General features: G+C 41.5%; 1 protein-coding gene across 2 annotated transcripts in view; it reads right to left on the bottom strand.

Annotated features, from left to right (window-relative positions):
* Positions 1–2,390: 2,390 nt before the first annotated feature.
* The window catches only part of NEIL3 (nei like DNA glycosylase 3), a 46,461-nt gene continuing 23,025 nt past the window's right edge, over positions 2,391–25,826 (bottom strand). For both annotated transcript variants that reach the window (XM_080795492.1, XM_080795491.1), the window contains 8 exons: positions 25,648–25,782; positions 25,154–25,367; positions 22,418–22,492; positions 20,644–20,810; positions 12,247–12,404; positions 10,365–10,785; positions 4,470–4,644; positions 2,391–2,862 (listed from right to left, as the gene is read on the bottom strand). In XM_080795492.1, the coding sequence (XP_080651618.1) occupies positions 2,680–2,862; positions 4,470–4,644; positions 10,365–10,785; positions 12,247–12,404; positions 20,644–20,810; positions 22,418–22,492; positions 25,154–25,367; positions 25,648–25,782 (1,528 nt within the window). In that variant the 3' untranslated portion in view covers positions 2,391–2,679. The remainder of the gene's footprint in view (positions 2,863–4,469; positions 4,645–10,364; positions 10,786–12,246; positions 12,405–20,643; positions 20,811–22,417; positions 22,493–25,153; positions 25,368–25,647; positions 25,783–25,826) is intronic.

The raw sequence follows: 25,826 nt of genomic DNA, 5'->3' as shown, positions 1-25,826 counted from the left end.
GGGTCTTACTGGTGGCGATGGCAGACTCAGGGACCACGGCAATTGGGAGGACCCAACATTTGTGTCCTTGGGATCTCAGAAGGATGGGGGCAGTGTGTGGGACTGAGGAAATGTTGGAAGAAAGGGTGGTTGAAAGGAGTAGGTATTACGTCTACGTACTTAACCTCCGTCAACTGAGATAAAAGGGTACAGCTCCGCGTAAGATGTAGAAACCTGGAATCTTCTCCTTCGACCTCTCCACCCTTATGCTACAGTCATCACAGCACGCCTGCATGTATCGTGTGCCTCATCACATGTTATATCATCTTGCTTCCAACAGTCCCATGTGTTGTAAAGAAACTAAGAGAAAATAGGAAATATTTCATATTTATTCAGATATTTGCCTTTTCAGGTTTTCCATATTGCTTCTTAACGATTTGCATTTCGGGCTGGCATCACCTTCCTTTGGCATGGACGTCAATGGGCATCGTTCAAACAGCTGCTTTAAAGCCCTTGTGTGCTAATTCCCATGTCTCGGTGATCTTGGAGTCGGTCTCCGTTGTTTGTCTTTTCCCTGAAACTGGGTCACATTATCCTGGTTCCTCTTATGTTGCGTAATCTGGACGGCATCCTGACTATCACATGGAGGTGGGTCGGCATGGGGGACATTCCTCTAGAGAGTGTTTCTGTTTTTGTCTCCACTGGCAATTAACTGGGTTGGATTCAAACTGCAAATTCTGACAGGCAAGTTGGGTTCTTTTGTCCTTAGCTGCTCTGTGTGCAGTCGGTCCCTGCACGTGGCTGGGGTGACTCAGGGGTCAGGCGAGGACAAGGGCAGTTTAAGCACAGAACTTGGGGCTCCTCCTCTAGGATCTCTCTCCTATTTCCCCCTTTCCAGTGGCCTCTTCGGGCCCCCTTTCTGGCAGACTTTGGCCAGCTCCGCTTGGTACTGGCTTTGTTCTGCCCTCAGGATGAAAGCTGTAGTGCATGGCAAGTTACCTCCAGCTGGTCTCGCCTCCCAAACCTTCCACCTCTCCAGAATCTGCCAGCTGGGGTTCACTCCCCAGGATGGTTGTTGAGTGTGTGCAGAACCTAGTTATCCAGTGGCCCAGAAACTAGAGCTGGGTCCAGTGAGAGCTTGCCCCACCATGGAAACAGAAACCTCCTTGGGGTTTTGAAGGGAGATGCAGTTGAAACTCCAAAGTAGGTCTGAATGAATGTCATTTTCCAAACACCCATTCTTCCTAAACAAGATCCTGTCTGGCCTGTCCATCCGGTTCTTTGATGCTCCTCAGGAAAATTTCCTTCGTACAAATCCTGCGTGTTTCTTACCAGGTAAGTATCTACACATACAATGCTGAAATTGGTTGCATTTCCTTTGCCTCTATTTCCTTGGCATTACTTTGCTCATTTACGGAAGCCTCATTAGAGATGGGCTTTTCCCTCCCTGGGGCACAAGAAGTCTGCAGTTTTGTTCTGAATGCACACCTGGGCACTTCACACCAGGTCAGTGAAGCTCACCCGCGGTCCAGCCCAGTCCGGGTCTGCCTTGTCGTCATTGTCCTGTTGAGCTCTTTGGGCTGGGATCACTGATCTTGGATTGGTTCCAAGTCTGTCTCTTCAACGTAGAGTTCACATGCAGATAAGACCATAGCATATGCTCTGGCCTTGCGGAGAATTTCATATGCTGGTGACTCCGAGAGCTGTGAGTGGACATTGTAGTGACAGAATGGGAAAGGGGTCAAGCCATTTCTCTGCGGTCCTTTTCTTTTCTAAAACATCTTTTTAATAGACCAAACCAGCTCTGAGTGGAATTTTCCACAAACATGCAGAAGTAATGTAAGACTGAAGCTTTCCTCTTCTCTTGGTAAATAATTATACAGTTACCTGCACTAAATTTGGCGGGAGTTGGGGGGGCGATTTAAAAAAAAACCAGAAGGAAGATAAAATGAGAAAAAATAATAGCATATTAAGCTTTTTAAATGGACTTGTTTTTAAATAATTAATTTCAGATATTAAAATCGAGATCAGAAAAACTGAAATCAACTCTTCTAGCAAAGATCTACAGACAACGTCTTCTGTTCCTAAATGTTACCTTTATATTCTGAATCCCCACAGGTTTCTAGGAAAATACACTTGAAGTTATCTAAGTGTTTGGCTTATCTCTAGCATCTAACAGGGAACCCGATGTCTGCTGAATAGAATAAAAACCAGCAAATGTTCTTTTCCTTAAATTTCATTTAAGACAACAAGAAGTACTTTAATCATATGCTGTGAAGAGCGGCGATAACCCAGAACATTACTCATTACAGATAGGAGACTGAGCTTTTCACTGGACTAATAATCTTTTCCTCAAAAAAGAAAAAAAAAAAAAGTCACTCCTTCCCCAAAGAAGTTACAAGAGACCAACAGCACACTAAAAAGACTTTATTGTCATTACTTGCATTATATATACATGATAAATAGAATATGTAGTACTTCTGATGAAACACCCACAGTCTTCATCCAGGTAAAAGAATCATCCATAGAAAGGAAAGATGGCACCCATTTAAAAAAAAAAATGAACATCTCTCAAATATTGCAACAACTATAAAACAAGCCACAGATATTCTACAACCGTCCTATTAAACAAAAGGGGACTAAACATTACATATGGTTTGAAGAAATTAAATGCCAGATATTCTACAGAAGGAGAAAATATTAGCACCCTGGAATAATTTTTATGCCCGGCCCATTTTCTGCCCACTGGAAAAAATTGCACTGTTTTGCCTTTCCAAGAGGACACACAAAAAAATTCTTTCCGTTATTAGGTCCCATCTTTAGCACCGTTCTCATGATGGAGCGTTTGCCATGGCTGCAGAATGGGAAGGACAAATCTGCCCACTGCAGGGTGAAAACAGAAGGATTGTAAAGTTTAGGAGCAGGTTAGAAACATGTACAGACTAAGTCTGGGTGCACGTCATGAGTGCACCCCACGTTCCCCGCTACTATGTATCAATCAGGCATTGTGAAATTGACACAGGTCATTAGTTCCAGCCCTTAAAAAAAGCTTATAGACCGTAAGACGTATCTCCTACAGATTTGCTTGAATTATGCAGAAAACTGCCATGACTGAGTTTCTCTTTGTCTGAAGGCGTGCTTATAGGAGTTCCTTCCTCTTTATGGAAAATATTTGAAAACGATCAGAATCCTGCCGTCAAGCCATCATATTTCTGTTATCAGTCTGTTTCAGTTCAAACAATGAAGATCAAAGATTTGTTACACATTTGACACTAAATTTCCTTCATCTCTTAGGAAAAGAAAGAATCCAATACGGAATTATGTGGATGAATTTAGTCAGATTCCCTTGAATTAGTCTTATAAATTTTGGCCTCAGGGGAGCTTGGGGGCCAGCTGTGATATTATTAACTTGTTACCTAATATTTTTTTCATTACATCCACAAAATCTCCTTGAAGAGGCTATGTGTCAGTTCAGGAGGGCAGAGTTACATCTTGTGCAGGGATTAAAACCTGGAAAATTCCTTAGTAAGGTACCACACTGAAGACAGAGATTTTCTCTCTCAATGAGCCCAACCTCCAAAATTTTTACTCCAGCACTGAAACAGAGTAGTATTTTTTTTTCAGTTACGCACCAGATGCAACAACTAGAAAAATACCTATCTTTCAACATTAGAGTCACACTCAGCATATGAGAGGCTCACACCCTGAAAAACACAGAAGATGAGCCTGAAGAAGGAGAAGGACCCCAGATTTTAGTGTCCTCTCCCATCTGCATTTCCAGGGACACACTCAGATCCACAAGCGGGGGTGGGGGGAGGAACTGCGCTCTACTTACTGTGCAAGCTTGTGTAATGGGACTTAACTAAGGTCACTGTAAACCTACGGAATGTTAACTATTTTTCCTGTGTACTTCTATCCAGTGCACAAACCCAGGGTTTTATAGCAGAAGTTAGGAAGAGCATGTTTGTATCTCGATTATTTGCCACCTGGGTAAATCACTCAAACCCTTCTATCTTTATAAACCAAGGGCAACACATCTACACTTGTGGCTACGTATGTGACATACTAGAATCATCTAATGGCTATTATTTGATGATGTTTTCTTTTCTTTTTTTCTTTTCTTTTTTGATGAAGCTCTTTGAATTTTAAGTTCTTCAACATTCAGGCTTCCAACTGAAGTGTCAGTATGGCTATTTGAAATTCAAAGGTGAAAAAGGAAATAAAATTTAAAGATGAATCTGGGAAAAAGATTGCTATTCGTTACTTTTTTTTTTTTTTTGGAGAAGCTGGGAGGAGGAGCAGAGGGAGGAAGAGAATCTTAAGTCCAGACGTGGGGCTCGATCTCGCAACTCTGAGATCATGACCTGAGCTGAAACCAAGAGTCAGACACTTAACTGACTGAGCCACCCAGGGGCCCCGCTATTCATTACACTTTAATAACCGAAGTATTCAATTACACTAGAGTGAGCTTAAAAAAATCTTACGCGTACTTGGAAAAATCCACACTGCGCTTCTCTAGGTAGAGGACAAGCATAAAACTGCCTGCCCTTGTTTTCGCCATCCTTCCGCACGACTCGGAGAACGCAGAGGCGGTTGTGTTTACTGCAGCGAGGACGATCAGCATGTAATGCGCAAGTACCATCTGTCAGATTAATTCCAAGTTCACTGAAATGACAGGTTACAAAGTTACTACAGTGTTAACAGCGCTAAAGGGACCGTTCCCACCACCTCCCCCCTGCGTCAGGATTCTGTTGGTACCAAGACACGGGACCAAAAAGTGGACCATGGTCCACTGGAGGTCATTACACACGCTGGGACATCTTTTTAATTCTTTGTTTTCCCAGGTAATCCCAATTTACTTCCAAAGCTACCTGTGTACCCACCGCACGCAATTAGAATTTCTAAAGAACAAAAACAGCTTAAGTGTCAACAAGGTACACCCACCTTACTTGCGCTTCATTTGTGATACCTAGTTCTTCCCTCATTCAGGATTAGAGTGTGGCCCCTTTGATTTCCTCTAAAATATTCTCAAGTCCGCCGCTCCCCACCCCCAAGTAACTAGAGTGTCAGTCTTCTCTAATTATTTTCTCACCTGTAGCAAACTCTCATCGATGGCTCGGGCAAGAGCCAAAGAGGTCACCCTTTCTGTTGTCCACTTTAAAGACGATTTTCTACGCTTTTCTTTGATCAAGGCTACTATAATAGTTGCAGTCGTATTTCAGCAAGGCACGGGCTGCCTAGCAGAGGAGAAATGTGTGTTCTGTAAAGCTACTAGGGAAGCTTTGTTTTCCCCCACAATTAGGATCAAGAGTATCTGCAGGTTAGTCCCACATACCGTGGACCAAGGTCAGAAGCCCGACCTCTACTGAGAGCTGGAGAAGCGGAATTTTCTCTTGGAAAAGGAGCTTCATGGTTATTTTAAGCTTTTTTTTTTTTTAAATATTTTGCATATTTTTAATAATACCTTTGTAAGAATTAGTCTTTTTAATAAACCAGTTGAAGAGAAGAGCTTACATTAATTAAAACCAGAAGTCCTTCCCCTTAATATGGCTATTTTAAAACTTTTTAATGATAAAAAATTCATCCTCTCTCATTTGTTTTGGTTAAAATATTATTAAATAATTTCTAGGGCAGGATAAAATATCCCTCTTAAATAATTTTTAAAAAATACTTAAAAATCATAAATACTTCCCCTTTTTCTTTCTTCCTCAACTACATTCTTCATGTTTGTTCCTGTAATGATGCTTCAAGGTATCACATTCAATTGAAATGTTCAGAGCGTGAGGTTATTTTTTTTTTTCTTTCCAGTTTTACTGAGATATAACTGACATATGAGGTCTTTTATTTGTGGTGAAATTGTTTTAAAATCACTTATAAAGGACGCCTGGGTGGCTCAGTCGGTTAACCAACTGACTTCGGCTCTGGTCATGATCCCAGGGTCCCAGGATCAAGTCCCGCATCAGACTCCCTGCTCATCGGGGAGCCTGCTTCTCCCTCTCCCTCTGCCTGCCGCTCCCGTGCTTGTGCTGGATCGCTCTCTCTGACAAATAAATGAAATCTTTAAAAAAAAGAAATCATTTATAAAACAGATGCTTAAATACGTTGCTTTAAATTAACTCAGGTATTCTCAGGGTAGTTTCTGAAGCTGGTCATGCAGCAGGCGTTGCTAAGGAAATCATTACAGTTAAATATTTTGCCAGCAACTTCTTCATGGCTACCTTCTTCAGGGTGGGGGACACTAGCCAGTGTTTTAGAATCAGAGGTAATACCATCCCAAAATAGCAAAGCCTGAAGACAACAGGCCTTTCTTTCTCCATGCTCCCTCCATTTTACCAATGCCCCTTCCAAGAGAGGGGATATTAAAACTTTAACTTCCAGGGAAGCTACATCTGTAGGTGGTTGTAGATAAGCCAAGACATGTCAAAACCAAAGGGAATCATAAATGTGCTTTTAAAAAAACTGTTAAGAGAGAATGAAAAAAGGTAAAGAACATTAATAGAAAGGAGTGAAATGATGCTTTCTTACAGAAAACATGCACACAGGCCAACACAGTTTTCTACATTATTTTGAAGGTGGCTACCTTAGATAACAATTAGTTGAATATTTTCTATCCCATTTGCTTCAACCTAGACATCTCCAGAGCTCCACATACCCGGGAGAGGTTTACATTTATTTCTCTTACTAGTAGAGCTTTACAGGGAGAGGCAAGGTGGAAGGTAGGGTTAAGGTCGGCGAGAAAGGCCCCAGGGACCCCCTTGGGTTCCTCGTTTTCTGGCTTTCACTCCATTTCCTCCTTGGTATAAGTTAAAGACAAAACAATCCACATGCTATCTTATCCCTAGTAGCTGGAGGGGGGGACCGCGGACCAGAAGCCTCAGCATTACCTGGGACAGCCTTGCCCACCCCGCTCGGGATCGCCCACAGAGTTGGAATCCGGATGTTAACAAGATTCCCTGATGATTCTTATGCACATTAACTTGTGAGGCACTGAGTTAATGTAACCAAGATACTGATGCCACCTGTGATCACATCAACTCTAAATATGTACAACTAATCTTAATTTTATGATAGAAAACATTATCCAGGATAATTAAATGTTCTGATTAATTGAGGACATCTTGGTTCTTCTTTGTTTCCATCATTATTTAAAAACTTTCTAAAATGTAGCAGACCATTTTCTTATGTAAACTTAGCATACAAAATAGTTTAACTTGCTTTGATAACTAGAACCATCACTTTGAATATTCATAGTGGATTATAAGTGGCCTGTTTATATAATGGATCCAGGGTAGACAAATCTTTTCAGATGGCACATATTTTCGGCTGTGGGTCCTAACAGTCTCTGTTGCAACTACTCAACTCTGCTGCTGTTGCATAAAAAGCAGCCATAGAAAATATGTCAGCCAATGGGAATGGAAGGTGTTCCAATAAAACTTTATTGATCAAAACAGGCGGTGGGCCGGGTTTGGCCCTGTCATGGTAAAGTGAAAGTCATTAGAAGTGAGCAACGCTTGATGTGTAATAGGTTCTCAATAAATACTTGTTAATTAATACTTGTTAATTAATAAATAAGTAACACTGAACAGAGAGCAGATAAAGACTATTATGGAGAACGAGGACATGACCGTGCACAAGTCTGTAATTTTAAAGTGGGTAGTTTTCAATGCTCGATTTATCAAGGTCTAACTTATCTTACAGATAGGGTGATTCATTATAATGAAAACACTGCCTAAACTGTTTTGAACTAATCAGCGTTGTTGAAGGTAGATTTTGGAGCTCAATGGCATTTCATGAAATAAAACAGAGGTTCAGTGACTCATCGTAGGGGGGTCCCCGTGTTTCTAAAATCCCTGGGGACTGGAACCTGCAAAGGGGACAGGAAGCGCGTCTAAGGGGTCCATGCTTCCCGGGTGTGAGAGGTGGAGCTCTGCGGACGCTCACTGGGAGACAGGAGAAACTGTGAGTGCTGCTGCCATCTTTATTTCTCCTCCAAGTGAACCTCTGCTCAGCTCACAAAAAACCTTAACCGAAAACACGAAAACACGTGTTCTTTGACTACGTACCACAGTGTTTCGCTCTGCATTTATAGTAACTGGATCAAAGACTTAAAGCCGTTTCTGGCAGTTATTCTGAAGTGCTTAAAAACCAGTTTGACCACCCAATTTATAATCCAGTGGCTGGATAAAATTCAAGTATATCCAAAGACCGATCTGGAAATATGCCTCATCAACATAGCACGTATCATGTGGTGATGAGCTTAGTCATTAGGAGAACAAAAGGCGAATTAATTACCATATAATTATTAAAGAAAAAAAATAAACTGGCTATAAATTCTTTGAGTGGACCACCTGCTTTAATCGTATTATGTTGTGAGCTTCTGCTCTGCATCTTGTCTGCAAGATGAACACTGTAGCTGCCAGACAAGGAGAAAAATGAAATAAATGACAGTAATTTGCAATTTATTCCTTGTAAAGTAGCTGGGTGCAGAAGGGCTGCTGGGTGAATGTATTTCATCACTTGACATTTATTCTGCTAGTTGATCTTGATTGATTTTAGAGTCTCGGTCCTGGGGTTCTTCTATTCAACGCAGGCTGTGGCGTTTCTAAGTAATGCTGTGTGCTGTGATTAATCATACGACCCTCTTACTAATGGCTTATGAAGAAATCATTTAAATTTAAGGTTACATTAATGTTTTTTTAAATCCCTAATTCATTAGTTAAATTGTCTGAGATTTTCTACAAAGCACTGAGGAAATAAAAATATGCTAAGATGTTCCATCAGGGTACAAGGAAGGCCACAACACTTTCAAATGCTCACCTCTCCTTTCCTCTGAAGCTACAGCCCAGGAAAGACTTCAGCAGTGATTTTCTTAGAGGACAGCCTCCCAACTCAGACCTTCCAGACCCTAGCTCTTTCACGACCTTTGATCGGGGTTCACTAGACATTAATATGGATGAAAGTGTAAAGGGAGTGTCCTGATCCAGTCAGTTACACACTTGGCCTCCACAACTTAATTCAAATGTCTGTCATTTCTCAGTATCATGGACAAAAGTTAAAGCAGTTATTACAAGTGATTATGAACAAGATTTTTTTAAAAAACCAGGCAAGGATAAATCATCAAGACTAACTCGATGGTAAATCTCAAGTTGGGATAGAAGACTTGAGACAAAAGCATCTATTGACCAAACACTGCCTCAGAATTATAAAATAAGCTCCAAGGGTTCCCAGAGGCTAGTCTGGGATGGTACCCCAAGCCGGTCCCCTGTCTTTCTGCCTGAGGGAAGAATCTTTCCCTCAGCAAAGACACAGCCCACCTGGGGAGAAGCTAATAATGCAACCCTCTCCCCGCAGTCACTTTAAATCCCACACACATCAACTTTTTTCTGCCGGTCTCCACGGACACTGAAAGACCCCTGGGAAGAAGACTGTCCACCTTCACTTCATTGTAAAAATGCAGGATGGACAGCACTTGCTTCCTGAAGGAAAAAACAAAAAACAAAAAACACAGCTGGGAAAAAAAATTGTGGAGAAATGTTTCTCTCTGAGGGAAGCCTTATACTGGGTTGTGAGAGGAAGAAAGCCCAGATAAAGAGTGTAAGCAAGGTCGTGTGGACAGGCAGTTTTAGGCGCTGCCAAGAATCCTGAGAGAGGGGGTGACACTGTTTGTTAACATTGCAGTATCTCTGGTGACAGCAATCGGGTGCGGGAGGGAGCTTCTCCTAGATGTGAAGTTCATAGTCTCAAAACGTATCTGGTCTCTAGTATTTACTAATCAAAATGACAGCTTTTCAAGTTCAGATACAAAAGTAGCACACATGTACTTTGGCCCTTATTGGCTGAAACCACCACCACCACCCCAGTCGGCTACTGAGGTAAGCCACTTTCTCTAGGAGGAATATTACTGAAAGTAACTCTGATCCCCCTCTCTTTAGAAGACACTTAGTAAACTGTCATGAGTGAGCTTTCCTTTAGAAGAACTATCTTTCTTTGGAAGGAAATATATTAAACAAAAATGTTAACAGTGGTGATTGATATCAGGTGGGATGATGGGGGATTTAAACAGTTTTCTTTATACTCCCAATTTTTTTCCAAATATTCTGTATTGAGCTGTAGACAACTACAGTGAGGATAAAATAACTTTTTACAAATAGATGTAGAAGGTTCTGTTTTCATTCTCTGCCTTTCTTTCACATTATGAGCTAAAGACAGCAAGGGAAGTAAATTACCATAATCATCTTTCCAGGTTTGATTTACCTTCCAAAATCAACGCAAATTGCTTTAGCAGGGGATGACTTCCCTGCCCTCTTTTTTTTTTTTTTTTTTTTTCCCTGCCCTCTTAAAACTTAATCCAAATACCTTCAAGATCAAGGTTATAAGTATCATACCTGGCAGGAAATCCAGGCTTACCACTTCGGAGATCTGGTGATGAGGAGTGGGTTGTTTTCAATTTTTTATATGCTGGACTAAATAATTCAGACTGAGGGCAGAGCGTAGGCGATACGTTTGCTTTGTCAGATGGTCGAGATCCGTGGTTTGCTCTGTCCTCGGAACGGTGCAGTGGGTCATTAAAACAAACGTGAGTCAGCGGACGGTTCTGAAATTCTCCATCTAGTGTCTGGTTTTGGCTCATTTTTCTTTCCAAAGCACTGGATTTATTGCTGAAATCGGCCAAGACAAGGGTTGTAGTTCCAAATGCTGTTTTCCTGTTGATCTTTACTTCCTTACTTGGTTTTCCAAAGCTGTTACAAGGATACCTCACTAAGTCGGTAAAGGCAATAGAATGTTCTTCATTCTTGATTATCAAATCTGGGAGGAGAGAGAGGTAATTCTGCAGTATTCCTATAACGTACAGACTACATGAAATACATATAAACATATATATTTGTAATATATTGACTGTCTGACACATCTTTTTACAGGACTAAAACTTATTCACCTATGATAGTGAATACGTAGAATGAATAACACAAAGTTACTTTGGACAATTAAGGATTAGCCATCTTCTTGCTAGGAAATGAAGTATTACATAAAGAACAACATTTCAACCACCCATAGAGGCTCCAAGGTGGTTTAAGAAAGATTTATATTTGCTTCCTACTAGGTCTACCATTTAAAGGTCACGGAGCTACCAATTCCGTTCCTATGCGGCAACATAGTAAAGCAGTGGTAATTAAGAGGCAGGTCTGCCATGAGGCTTTAGATCTGCGGGGAGGCACCTGTCTCTGGATTACCAGGAATGCTTCCGTGAATGACACAGTAAAGGGAAGGGCTTAGTAAAATTAAGCGAAGATGAATTACAAAGACTTAACATCAATTAAAAATGTTTCAGCAAAGCATCCCCGGATTTTGGAGTCGGGACTGGAATAAACCACAGTCTTTTGCATCCAGAGAAATAACAAGAGAATCGTTAATGAGATGCAAAGCGGCATTTCCGCTGAAATGAACGAGGAGCCCTAAGACTGTGGTTTTCTGAGGGCCGTCTGCTGAAAGATCCCGGCACAGGAGGCGCTGTCCCTTCCAGCAAAGCAGTGAGCACCCGGTGAGGCCCGCCTTTCTGGCCCAGAGAACAAAACGCCGTGTGACAGCAGGCACGATGTGGGGTCCGCAAGTCAAGAACGAACTTTCTCATCGCTAATTGAAGGAAGAAAGAAGGCTCTGAGAACACAATAGGAGCCACATCAATGAGCGGGTTCTTAATCACGGGCTCTCTCTGAGGTTTAACTTCCTCTGAACACATGAAATTGTGAGCTGTAAAGAGTTATTTTGAAGGATTTCAATGAAATCAGTACAATTGTCTGGGTAAAGATTTTAATAACAAGGGGTTGGAAGGATAAAGAAGAGAAAAAATTCAGCATTTTTCTATTCCACCTGCAACGATATTCTTACAGAAATCCTCCCTTTCAGTTTACGAAGCACTTGGACTGAATAACAAACTCCAAAGTTGCTGAAATCTGCATAAAACAAAGCTTTATTGAATAATTCATTAGAAATAGTAGAGAACAGATGTGATCATCTCCGTTTTTTGAGATACAAAGGCACATACTCTTTTAGCACAAGCATGTTTCCCCTCCCTGTTTGAAAAAGAAAAAAAAGGGCTCAACAGAATATTAGCGTGGTTTACGTGCAAAGGCTGGCAATTGCTTTAAATCTTTCAGAAAGCAAGCATTTGACTTCGTTACGCAATATCAAGGTGGAACAAGATAGACACCTTTGTATAATTAGCCCTCCTTGAAGCGGGAGGAACTCAGAACCAGAATCCAGGCTTACCCGGAGGCCTTGAAGTCAGGCAAGCGGCACAGGTCTTCGAAGACGGGCTATTTACTAGCGTACAGACCACACACGCCCACCGCTCCTCCCCTTTCCGGGCCACGTGCTCCCCTCTGCTAGACGGCCACCTGATTGTCGTGTCTCTCGTGGGCAACTTGCTGCAAAAGGATTCTTGAGGTTAATCACGAACACTGTTGCTGCCGTTCTTATCCATTCTGGGCATTTTAGAAATTCTTATAACCACTAATACCCAAGTGTGTACAGGCCCTAATTCTCTTGGAATAAAATGTTTCCTCTGGTGCCCTGCTGACTGCTACTAAAGACAGAAATAACAAATAAATGTTTTTATTTAAATCAGAGTTGTGGGGTTTTTGTTGTTGTTGTTGTTGTTTTTAAACCCACTAAAAATAGTTGACAGTAACTGCTAGGAAGCATTTCTCGAATAATGTTTTAAGTAAGCGGTCTTCTTCCCAAAGTCAAACTAAGATAACTTTATACAACCAAATTCAGGAGGTGGGGAGGGGTGGCATGGGCAGGGGGGGCCGGAGGCGGGGGGGGGGGGGAGAAAAGACTTAGGCAGAAATTAGAACATGGAAAGTAAAATGAGAAAAAATTTCAGTTACTTCATGGGCATGTCTCTCCAGAATTTCTCAACACGGTCTACTAAGCACTAGATCACAACTAACTGACCAATAATGAAGAAAAAGGTTCCCGGCCTCGTATTACTTCCCCTCAGGTAAAACTGTTTCCTGTTAGATAGCTAATAGATTCATAAGAAAAGAGTAAAACCAACCCTGATTTTTGGACTCAAATGTAAATCGTGATTTCCCACGTGGGATTTTTTTTTTTTAAGATTTTATTTATTTATCCGACACCAAGAGCGCCCAAGCAGGGCAAGTGCGAGAGGGAGACGCAGACGCCCCACTGGGCAGGGAGCCCGATGCCAGAACTGATTCCAGGACCCTGGGAGCAGGGCCTGAGCTGAAGGCAGCCCCTTAACCCACTGAGCCACCCAGGCACCCTGCGCTCCTATAATTCTTAATTGACTGTTGTTATGCAAAAGACCGTTCAAAGCTCTGCTGAGACCCTGCTCTTAAATACATAGTTTTTTAGAGCCCATCACGTGGGTAAGCAACATGGCAGAGCCATGGATTCCTTTCAGGATTCCAAACCTCCACCCTGAGAAAAGCTTCCTGTAAAGGCCATGGGACCTCCCATCTCAGAGCATGAGTTCCTCGACTTGCAGCAGTACCTGTTCTTTTCTCTTTACTGACTTTTAATGCTACTCAGTATTTGCTTCCATGGAACCACTGACCTCCCACAGAATCTGTGTCCTTGGCCTAACTCCTGCCCTCCTACCAACTTACTGTGAAAGGCAGCAAAATGCATTTATTCATAATTACATATACACCGTTTAAATAATCTTCAGATTTTTTGTACGTTACAATTTTTCACCACTTCCATCTTCTGTCCTCCAGAGTTCACTAACCGTAAGCGTATGTTCACTGTTCCCTGCAGAAGCTGTGGAACCGTTTCTTCCTCTTACCGTTCCACTTCTCAGCGACCTACTAAGAAATTCCTTCCAATCCCCACTTGGAAGTACAACAGGAATTTCAAAGCTAACATACATTTGTCCTGGACTGAGTAATGGTCTCCCAAAGATAACGGGTCATACTACCAGGAACCTGCAAACGATACTTTATAAAGAAAGAGGACCTTTGCAGATGTAATTAAAAATCTTGACATGGGGAGATTATCCTGGATCATCTGGACGGTCCCTTCATCCAAACCCCAGTGTCCTTGTAAGAGAGGCAGAGGGAGGCTTGATACCCAAGCAAGAGGAGGTGATGTGACCCCAGAGGCAGAGACTGGAGTGAGGCAAAGCGCAAAGGAAGGAGCCCCATCTACCACCAGAGGCTGCAAAAGGCAACAGATTTTCTCCTCTAAAGCCTCTGGAGGGAGCACAGCCCTGGCCACAGCCCTGGCCACAGGACAACATCGTTTCATGAAACGGATGCTGACCTTCTGGCATCCAGAGCTGCGAGAATAACTTTCTGCTGCCTTAAGCTACCAAGCTTGTGGTCGTCTGTCACGGGCAGCCACAGGAGACTAGTGTGAATAAAATTCATGATCACCCCCCACCACACACACATAATACCTTACAACTCTGCTAGCTCGTCTCATCTCAGTAAATGGCATCCCTGTGCAACTCCACTGATCGGGCCAAAAACTGGGGAGTGATTCTTAATGCTTCTTACCCTCACGTCCACGTTCGGGCCACCAGCGAATCCTGTCCACTCTGCTCCAGAGGCAAATGCGCTCTGAAGCTACCAAAGCTTCCAAAGCTCGCTGTGTTCTCCTCCATGGACCAGAGTGGGGAGCATGGAGAACGCAAGCAGTAACCGCAGCTACGAGTCCTGCGGCGTCCGTCCTGGGGTTCTGGTCAGGCAAGGCCCACGCACCACCAGCACCATCTTGCACCTGCTCAGTGCCAGGGTCGAGGTGCCCCAGTGTCTCTACTTTCAGAAGGACCTGAAAAGGTCTGCCGCATTCTTTGCTCAGGGGCCTTTATGATCCAGGCTGCAAGGCCATTTGACACACGCATCTCCCAGCAAAGGCAAGAAGTATGAGGCCAAAATGTGGAAAAAAGTGATTACACAAAGGGCACCTGGGTGGCTCTATTGGTTAAGCAACTGCCTTCAGCTCAGGTCATGATCCTGGAGTCCTGGGATCGAGTCCTGCATCGGGCTCCCAGCTCCATGCGGAGTCTGCTTCTCCCTCTTTCTCCCCTCTCATGCTCTCTCTCTCACTCTCTCTAATAAATAAATAAATAATCTTTTTTTTTTTTTAAGTGATTACACACAGTTGTGGCTTGCAGCTGATAAGAGTACCTTATTTGTCTCGTGTCTGTGGTGTTTATAAATTACAATTCGTTGTTTCTTATTCTAAATAGCCATAGTAGGACCGAACTTAGCATTCAAACTTTGAAATTTTTCTTCATAAAGGCCCCCTAAATTGCGTTTCAGCCCTTAACCTTTACTACCTCAACTTCTAAAACAATCCTAAATCCAGCCATTTTGTTTTACCTCCCACCCCCCCCCACCGCAAGTTGCCGTCACTTACCACGGGTCCTACCGCTGAGGTACCCAGACGCCATCTCTTCACTCTGGTCACACTTACAGCCACTTTTCCACATGGCGACCTCACCATCCTCATCAAACACCAGTCGGTATACGCCACCCCTCTGCTCACAACATTCCAGGGGCTTCCCAGCCCACTCAAAGTCAGTACAGCCCCTGCTACCCAGAGCGATCTTTCAGTATCTTCTCTCCCATTCAAAACCTCTGGAGGCACCTCATCGCACTCAGAACACACCCAGAACTTCCTGTCATGGAGGGCCAGACCCTCCGCCCGCATTCATTCTGCTCCACCCAGAGCCACACCCGCCTCCGTCTCCCCATGACCAAGTCAGAGACTTCTTTATGCTTTTCCAGTCACCTTCCCCTCCACCCTGACAAGGCATCAGACCCTTTCGAAAGTCTCCTCAGAGACTTTATGTGTCTCATACATATGATAATCTCATACATTATCCAAGGGCACAGAGCTTCTTCCTAAGACCTCCTCCCACTGGGATAGAGAGTCCCGTGAACAGGCCACGAATACAGGTTAAATGAATGAATTTTGCCCTGCTGGAGGATCACCATTTCTGAGTCATCGAAGGCGGTGGCCATCCCTCAGGCGCCACCAGCTTGAACTCCCTGGATGTCACCCGTCAAACACTGCCCACGGCTCTTCCATGGGCGCGCTCTCGTCTTTTGATCAGCAAAGTCAAGGCAACCTCAAGGCTCCCCTTGGACCTTCCTGGCTTGTCTTCGCACATCCTCTCCGTGAGTGCGATCCCCACCAGATTCCACTCTCATCTCCCGTGATCCCAAGGCCAGTCGCGGGGAGGGGCTCTGTTCTCAAAAGCCTGATGCTTACGACACAGGTGGAGGAGAACCATGTCTCCGGGGAGTGTCTGCACTTCGCAGTGGAGACCAACCACCAGCACGGGAAGCAACGGATTTCTCTCAATCTACACGAAACAGATTGTTTTTTAAGGACAGCAAAGTAAATGTTAATAAAACAAAAAGAAAAGTACACAAAATCAAGTAGCATTTAAAGAAGGTTGAAATAAAGAGAAGGACTGAGTGGCTGCGCAGCGGCTATTTTAGGGGAAGCGACTGCTGTTCCAGGTTAATCTGACCCCTCGCTCACGGGGCGCCAATACTTTCCGGGAGCCCCTCCAGGATGTGCTGCTTCTGCAGAAACCAGAAGGAGTTTACCATCATGAGGCGTGAGCAGGCAGCCGCTTATATCCTCCTTTATTCTTTCTCCCTGTTCTAGCCGTGGAGAGCCCAGGCGAGGTCGCCTTTCAGGTTCCAGGCCCCAGGACTCGGGTTTTGATAGCTTTTCTACTAATCCTGTGAATTCCACCAATATTCATTTTGGTTACAAGACCCACAGATTCCCATTTTTGTTTAAGATAATTTGAGCTGGGTTTCTGTCACTGTCCTCAAAAAAATCCCTTTTAAATTATGTTTTTATACATGACAACGGTGTCCTCACACTCTCTTGCCAGAACAAGCCTACCCTATCCAGGTTAACCCATGACAGATTTTGTTCAATTCGTGTCTCCCGAGTGCTCTGGAATTGCTTCATCCCCCTCAAAAATCTCTATGAGCTCAGACCTGCCTTAGCAATCGCCTTGCAAACATCAGTAACTTTTCATTCACTAGCAAGCAATTCTCAATAACTTTCCAAACTAGATGGTTTTCAGAGGCCTTTTTTTTTTTTTTTTTTTTACATTGTATTTATTTGACACAGAGAAAGAGAGAGCACAAGCAGGGGGAGCAGAAGGCAGAGAGGGAGAAGCAGGCTCCCCGCTGAGCAGGAAGCCCCACACAAGGCTCCATCCCAGGACCCCGAGATCATGACCTAAGCCGAAGGCAGACACCCAACCGACTGAGCTACCCAGGTGCCCCACTGAATATATCTTCTTATAGGAACAAAACGCCCTCCCCTTCGTGTGGCTCTGCAAATGCACGTTCCTGCCTTTTGTTTTCGATGAAACTCTTATTTCCTTTCACACGGATCTCAAAGGTCACCTTCTCCAGAAAGACTTCTTTGTTCTTCCCACATAGATTTAAGTGTTTCCTCCTCTCGTCTTCCACTACCACTAGTAGAACCTTGCCCTCTGCAGAGCTTCCATTCCAAGCCCAGTGGGGTTTTAAGGAACTATTTACTCACTGACTCCCCACCTTAGACTTTGAGTATTTTGAGAGGCTGCATTGTATTTTGTCTTTGGAGTTCCAGTACCTGACATAAAGCAGGCACTAATAAAGAAAAAAGTAATAACAAATGATTTTTTAAACAAATTTGTAAAATAAGGACTAGTATGGAAAAAGAAACGATACCACAGTTTCCCCTCAAGGAAAAAATATTCACCTGGATAAATTATGCTAGCTCGTATATAAATTAGAGCCAACAACAGATGGTACAGGCATTCAAAGTGTGGTGTGATCAATAAAGACTACAATTTGGGGAGGACTTCATGAAGGAGTTAAGTAAACTGTACAAACGAAGGAACACAGGGATTTAGATCAATACTGTGGGGCTTTTCGTATTGCTTCAACTTAATTCAAAAAGACTTTAACTTAAAATGAGAAAACGTAGTCAACATAAAAAAATTTTTTCAAAAACTCATGGAGAAAATGAACAGAATATACTTCATGATAGAAATCTCTAAGAATAAGGCAAATACTATTGGTTTTCAAATGTTTCATTATGTACACATTTTTAGTTGCTTTTCCAAATGATGTCTTAAGCTGAATGCCAATACATAAATCAGAAGTAGCTGAGGAGGGAAGAGGGATTGCAGGGCTCAGAATATTTTCAGTAGAGCAAGTCCTCCCCTAATTCATAGGTGCCCCATGTCTCTTGCAAGGAACCCCTGAGCTTTTACAACCTAACTTCAAAAAAACCTTTGGAATGGACAATTATTTACATGGTAAATAACACATTTAACAATTTGGAAGAATACTTTTTTTGTTTTTTGGGTTTTTTTAAAGATTTTATTTATTTGAGGGAGAGAGAGGAAAGAGTGAGAGAGAGCAAGAGTGGGGACAAGGGGGGAGGGGCAAAGGGAGAAGCAGATCCCCCACTGAGCAGGCAGCCCAAGGTGGGGCTTGATTGATCCCAGGAGCCTGGGATCATGGCGTGAGCAGAAAGCAAACACTTAACTGACTGAGCCATCCAGGCACCCCAAGAAAACCTTTCTTAAAGCCTCAAAAGTTATCAATTCAAAGAAAGCAAATATAGAACATTAAGCATCTGTTCAGTAAACATGAATCCAGTGTCCTCTATCTGCCAGACACTGTGCTAAACACTTTTGGTCAGAGAAATGTACACCTATAATATTAAAAATAAGAAACCACAAATCTGCACAATAAATATATTTATACCTAAATACATCACAGATATCTATAATAGTACAGTGGGGTGAGGAAGAAGCTGTGAGAGATTCTGAGAAAAAGAGCTGAGAACAAGAGGAGGAAGATGAAAAGGAAGTCGCAAAAGTAGGGAGGACAGGAAGAAAGCCACAGACACACTTGAAGGTGCAGGTGGGGCCCTCCCCGCACACCACCTCCAGCCCATCACTGAGCTTGCCATGGGCAAGATGGCGCCTCCCATCCCAGGTTCCACAGCGGCAAGATGGCGGCCCCTGCCCAGGTTCCACAGCGGCAAGATGGTGTCTCCCGCCCCAGGTTCCATGGGGATATCCTCTCCTGCCCTATTCCTAACCACACCACTGTGCTTTCTTGGCTCACTCTTCTCCTCCTACTCTGGATATTCCCTGAAGCTCAGACTTTGGTTCCTTCCTCTCTACTTTCCCTGGGAACGGATCTCTTGAATACTTCACTTAACCACCATGAAGCCATTACCTGCCACCTGGGATGTGGCCCATGATGCATCTCTTCCATCTACTGTTGACACAAAGCTCTTCTGTGCGCTCTATCCCAACTTTCCCAGACCCATACAGTGAACATTTCTATTAGTCTGAAACTTTTGCTTTGTTCTATATACCAAATCTGTCCCAATTCTTGTTGACTTTTTAAATTCTTTAATCGAAGTATCTATTTTCTTTTGTTTCCAGTGCCCTGACCTCAGGTCCAGGAACCTTCTCTCATTGTTACACTGCACTAGCTTCTCTACCTGTGAGTTTAGTCTCACCATTTCCCACTCACTGAAAAGTCCTTAATCTACCGATTTCCACAAGACATCAACCATTCCCAGAAGGACTAATGAGTCCTGTTATTTGATCCCAGTCTATCTGGAAAACTAGCTTTTGCGATCCAACACCTGAGGGACTCCCTGGGGCTTGGCCATTGTGCCCATCATCCTCCAACATGCTATGCTAATGAATGGTTAGGGTTGGTGGCCGTGCTATGTCTTTCCAATTAAATAATGTTTGTTTTCACATTTATTTAGCCAAAATTCTATCTTTTTAAAGTAAACTTCAAAATCACACTGTTTCTAGATCTTTCCAGCTTTGTGTGTATATATAAACCTCTAACATTCCTGAACTCTCATAACACTTAATGCGCTTCATGTCTGTTCTGGTTATTTTGGCCTATAATCACATACTCCTTTAGATTATTCATATTTGTTCTGGTCTTTCCTAAAGGGAAGTAGGGACTTTTATCAGGGTAACTGTGCAGCCATGAAAAGGAAGTAATCGGACCTCTTGGGAACACTGTACACTGGCTCCAAACAGATACTAATTCCAAGGGACTCAAAATACCACTGTGCTCCACCAGTCAGCACTGGGGCTTATGGAAGTCAGGAGACCAATGCAGTTGTAGCTCAGATCCATCTCAGCGGGTCCCTGAACCTATCCTCTGGTTCTTTGCTTAGTTCTGGAAGGTGTAACTGGAACAGACATAATCAGCAGCATGAAGAATCACCACATAGGTGTTTAGTAAGCAGTCGACTGTTTCACCCAAAAGACATGAATTTTGTAAAGACATCTTGCTTAGGTTTTATAATATTACTTCCAAATAAAGCAGGAACTTTTGAAGATAGTTGCATTTTTCCAATCATTGACCTATCTACACCTCCTGGTGATCACTTTACAAATGGGATTAAAGTAAAACGCTGGATATTAACATATGAGCTGGGGATTTTCTACTGAATCCAGAAGTGGTCCATACATCATCTATAGCTTACCCAGGTTTTTTGATGATGTTATTTACTATTTCCTTCCAAGGGTTCAAATACCTTTGAATTATGTTCTTATTAATAGCCTTTGAGTTAGTGATTAGGGCAAACAGTATATATTTAAATTAGATAACTCACCAAATGTCAACATGTTGAGGATTTTCTTTTTGACAGAGAGGGCAGAAATATGTCATTCTGTTATTCTCTCCTAAGCGACACACAGTTATTTTGCAACAGCACTGACAACAGTAAGGACGCTTGTAGACCTTATAGTGTTTAGAGATAACAGATCCTGTTTTATGGCACTAAAAACAAACAAACAACATTATAATATTATCTATAAAACAGTGTTGCTAAGGATCCAAAGATACATTCCAGAAAGTCATTTCTGAACATAATTTGTTGAAAATTTACATGTTTGTACATAAGTCCGTATAATCTTTTCTCTCATCTGAGAAAAGTTATTGATAAGACTCAGCAATATTTGTCAAACAAGATTTGTGTGAAATAATTAAGCCATTATTTTATAACTTATTAGTATTCAAATTGTTCTTTGCATAGCATTATCTTTTTATCTAAATGGGATGTAAAAGTTCTACAATTTAAAATGTCGCTCATGCTTTTAAGTTTTTTTTAATTAAACGTAATTATGTGGTTATAAGAAAAAGACTAGATTAGCTAGAAATCTGATTATTTTTAGAACACTAAAGCTGCTCACTTTCTTTCAACAGATAAAAGCAAAAAAATTTATTGCTACAGTGAAAAACTTGAGATCATCTTTTTTTGTTGACCTGACAAAGGCTGCTTTTTCATTTCTAATCTCACAAATTCACTAAAAAAGAAAATAAAAATTCAAAAGCCTTCCTAGCAAAGAATATGTCCCATTTGGTATACATTCTAATTCAAAAGACATTTTGATATTCTGTCACAGTTTTATTCTACTCGTATATATTTAAAGCTTCTAAAAAGACAATGTTTTGGGTTTATATCAGCACTGTAAAAATCTCAAGGCCCAGAAATATGACTTGCCATACATAAGTTGAAAATTACACAAACAACTTCCATTGATTTAAGCCAAGTATTAAAATACCCAAAACTTAGTCTGCCTCAAAAATGGGTAGTGGTCTATAATCACCTTTCCCTGAAAGAGTAAACAAGCATACAGAATATTAAAATTGCCATAATCCTCAAGGCAGACTTGTAAAACAAGAGGTTCACTACATGAGGCCAATACATGAAGACTCCTATCATACCTGCTATCTGAACATAGTAAAATTAAAAATTTTGAATAGAAAATGGACTGTGGGGGGAAAGAAAACAGACATGTTTATACTTTGCTGAAAAGAGAAGCTATGTTTTCTGAACTGCCCATGCAGAAGTATAAACATATATACAACTCTCCAAAATTTATACGTTAGCAAGTACTTACTTCATTCTCAAAATAGTCTTTGTGGTAGACAGAAAAATATTATTATCCCACTTTGCAGATGAAGAAACTACACCAAAATTATCTAAATAATCTAAACCACACAACCACACAAGTAGCAAGAAGCAAAATCTGACTGAGTTGAGATATATTTGTTCCAAAGAATTGAGTCTCTCTCTCTCTCTCTGGGGCTCCTACATTTTACTTTCATATGTCCAAAAATAGAACAAGAATCTAAGTAAAATGCTAACACAGGTGTTCCCGAACATCGTGTAAAGATAATTTAATATAATTATTGGTAGACAAGTTTGGACTGACCCATGACACCAAATTTCTAGAAGTGAATTATGCCGCCCACAGGTCCCTCTCCCTTCCTGTACCTCTACACACTGACCACTAGATGGCTACAAACAGCCTTAACATTTTTGGTGCAATCCAAAGGGAAATAGTTGACATTTTACCTAATAGAAACATTTTTACTCTTACCCTGTAGAAAAGAATGCTGAAGTCACGTATCATTTTCACAAGGTAATGGGTCTGTTCATCTGTCAACTGACAAACCTTAAAACAGAAAAACCGTTGAAGACAGTGTCATAATTTGTTACTCTCCAAAAATAATACCAGTTGCGAGTTCCAAGAAAACTATATACAGATTTAAAATATATGCATATCTTCTATTTCTCACACATCTATTTAATGTCATTAACAATGGCTTCAAATGATAGCACAGATTAAAAAAATACCGTTCTTGTTTATAAATTTCTATTTTAAATCTTTTTTTTTTTTTTAAAGATTTTATTCATTTATTTTACAGAGAGAGAGAGAGATCACAAGTAGGCAGAGAGGCAGCCAGAGAGAGTGGGGGAAGCAGGCTACCCGCCAAGTAGAGAGCCTGATGCGGGGCTCGATCCCAGGACCCTGAGATCATGACCTGGGCCAAAGGCAGAGGCTTAACCCACGAACCACCCAGGTGCCCCTAAATTTCTATTTTAAACACAAATAATTCTAAATAAGTATCTCTTCTGTATGAGACATCTTCAAAGTCCCAGCAATGTGTTTTGGCCATGAATTTGAAAAACAACAACAACAACAACAACAAAAAACTAGAAAGAAGGAAGGGAGGAAAGGGATAAATCAGCACAGGAATGAATGACCATCAAGGTCACTATCAAGCTTTAAAATGATATGAATTTATATATACCCATTAATATCAAGGTACTTGTTAACACCCAGAAGAACTCAGAAATAGCACTTATGGAAGAATTTTGTGTGTCACAGTCTAGCATAAATCTCAGTGTTACCCTTGTAGAATTAATTACCATTTGGCATGTGCTTTTTTTTTTTTTGGTAGGCAAAGAGGTAGGCAGAGAGAGAGGGGTAAGCAGGCTCCCTGCTGAGCAGAGAGCCTGATTTGGGGCTCGATCCCAGGCCCCTGAGATCATGCCCTGAGCCGAAGGCAGAGGCTTAACCCACTGAACCACCCAGGCGCCCCGGCATGTGCTTTCAATGGTGATGCCAGAAAATAGCTTGTCTGATGACTTAACCTTGTTTATGAATGTGAATATATACAAACATCTATATACAACAGAAACTAATTTATCAATGACTATAAAACCTAAAATCACTGAATCAACATAATCATTACAAAAATATTATGTCATATTTTCATTTATTTATTTATATTTATTTATTTATTTATTTATTTATTTATTTATTATTTATTTTCATTTATTTAAAGTTTAAAACATAAACACTTTTGAAACTGAGTTATTTCTTACCATATCTTATATACTATATTTAGTCAAACCTTGAAATGTTAAACTAAACTTTTTTAATAATTGTGCATGTGATTTTAGGGGGCTAATAGCTAAACTTGAGAACTATCATTAATTTTTCAGCTCCCAGACATGTGGGCAAATGATCTTTTACTAGACGAATGGCGTGCTGGATATATAGATAAAAAGTAAATTCTCAGTTTATCATAGATTATGACAATATTCTAAGTAACAGTACTCCAGTTTCTTTTTTTCTAAAACATTTTCCACAGAGGCCTACGTGATTTTAAAAAGCTTGCTTCTCATTAAAATTCTGTTTCATCACTCCCATGTTACAGAAATTTAACCAACTTGTTCCAAGAGTCAAAAAGCAGAACCTAATCTAGAAAAATCATTAACCAGTTTCTTTGAAAACTTATTTCTTATTGATTTGGATTTAAAGAAAACTATCTAGGAAATAATTACAGAAAATCAAAAGGTATCTTTGGACTCGTGTAAAAAAATGATTTTGTTTAAAGAGACCAGTTGGGTGTAGATAAAAGCCATAGAGTTCCTCCCTTAGAAACTAAAATATGCTCAGCCTTCTACCTGGCTTTGGGTTCTCATCTCTCTTTCTTACAACTTTGCCCTATTAATCACCTTTCTCTTTCCTACAATTTTAACCTCTCCCTCTTGACTATTTTTTTGCCCTTATCTAAATTAGTTTGAGTCTGTGCAGTTGAAGAACAAGGAAAACTCAACAAAACCCGGTCCTCGTCCTGACCACCTCCCCCCCCCCAAACGGTCTGTTTTCCCTTTATTCCAGCAGAGCTTTTACGAGTCCTCCAAATTCTGTTTCCGTCTCCCCACTAGTCCCTACTCCACAGTCCTTGCTATCCGCCTGCCATCCTTACTCCCCCCAAACAGCGTTTGCTAATGTCAAAGTAGCTATAAACAGGAATACAGGAGTGTGTCTAGAGTGTGAATTTAATATGCCAGTTACAAAGAGCAAGTTGTGAGCTTACTTCATTCCTACACCTGACAGATAATTCCCGAATGCCTTCCCTGTGCCAGACCCCACCTTCTAGATGCTTGGATCCCTCCATGAACAAAACAGACACCTTCCTCATGAGAGACTGTGCTGAAGCAGGAAGAGACAGATTTTAAGTAATAAATCTAACAAGTACAAATTAGGTTATGTTCGAAAGTGATCAGTGGTACGGGGAAAATACAAAGCAAAGCAAGTTACAGAAGATGGGGATTGGGAAGTGGGCAGAGGGGAAGCACACAGCAGTTGTAAAGGGAGTGGTCAGCGTTGGGGGCATTGAGACGCAGACAGAAACAAAGACCCCGAAAGTTTCTCTTTGGGGAGAATGTTTTACGGCAACACAGATTTACGAGTTCCACGCTGGTCCCTCAACAGCATCTAAAAATACAGAAATCATTTTAAAAAATGCTCATGACCTACTTTAACAGCTGGGTGGAGGCCACTGTCAAAGAGAGCTTCGTTTCTGATGATGTTCCCTACCCCAGGCAACACTTTCTGGTCCATTAACACATCACACAACATCCGTCCTTTCTGCTTCTTAACTTCACTTTCTGCTCTTGAGAAACTGAATTTAGGGGAACATACATCTAATTCTTCCATCATTCTTACTCTCTGTTGGCTTTCTGTGGAGTTTCTGTAGCAAGGAATAGAAAACACATTAATCATAAGTCGAGTTATAATTTCGCAAAGTGTCATTTAGAAGGAGCTTCGATACAAACACTTTCTGTTAATTGGGGTGTGAGTGATACCGCCCAACAATGAAGACCTTATAGATTATTGAAAGGCGTGTTCAAAATGAGGTTTTATCAATTACAGATCATTTTGAAAACATCTCTCTATCCCCACATTTGAAACCAAACCGCAGACCCATCTCTGCAGTTTTTCAGCTAAAGTACATTTCTTTTCTGTTTTACCTGAATTCTACTGATGAGTCAAAGAAACAAATCAGATCTTTGGTGAGCTGTAGTTCAAAAACAGGAGAGACTCCATTTTTATTTTTGTGCTCGCGTGGATTAATCATGATGGAGCCTTTCATTCCAAAATGAATCCTGAAACGAAATCAAACCCAGTTCTGAGTGGCAGAAAGTATAAT

The sequence above is a fragment of the Martes martes genome (assembly GCF_963455335.1).
Source record: "Martes martes genome assembly, chromosome: 2".
Taxonomy (NCBI): domain Eukaryota; kingdom Metazoa; phylum Chordata; class Mammalia; order Carnivora; family Mustelidae; genus Martes; species Martes martes.
The sequence above is the reverse complement of the archived record's forward strand: the minus strand, read 5'-3'. Positions and strand labels throughout refer to the sequence as shown.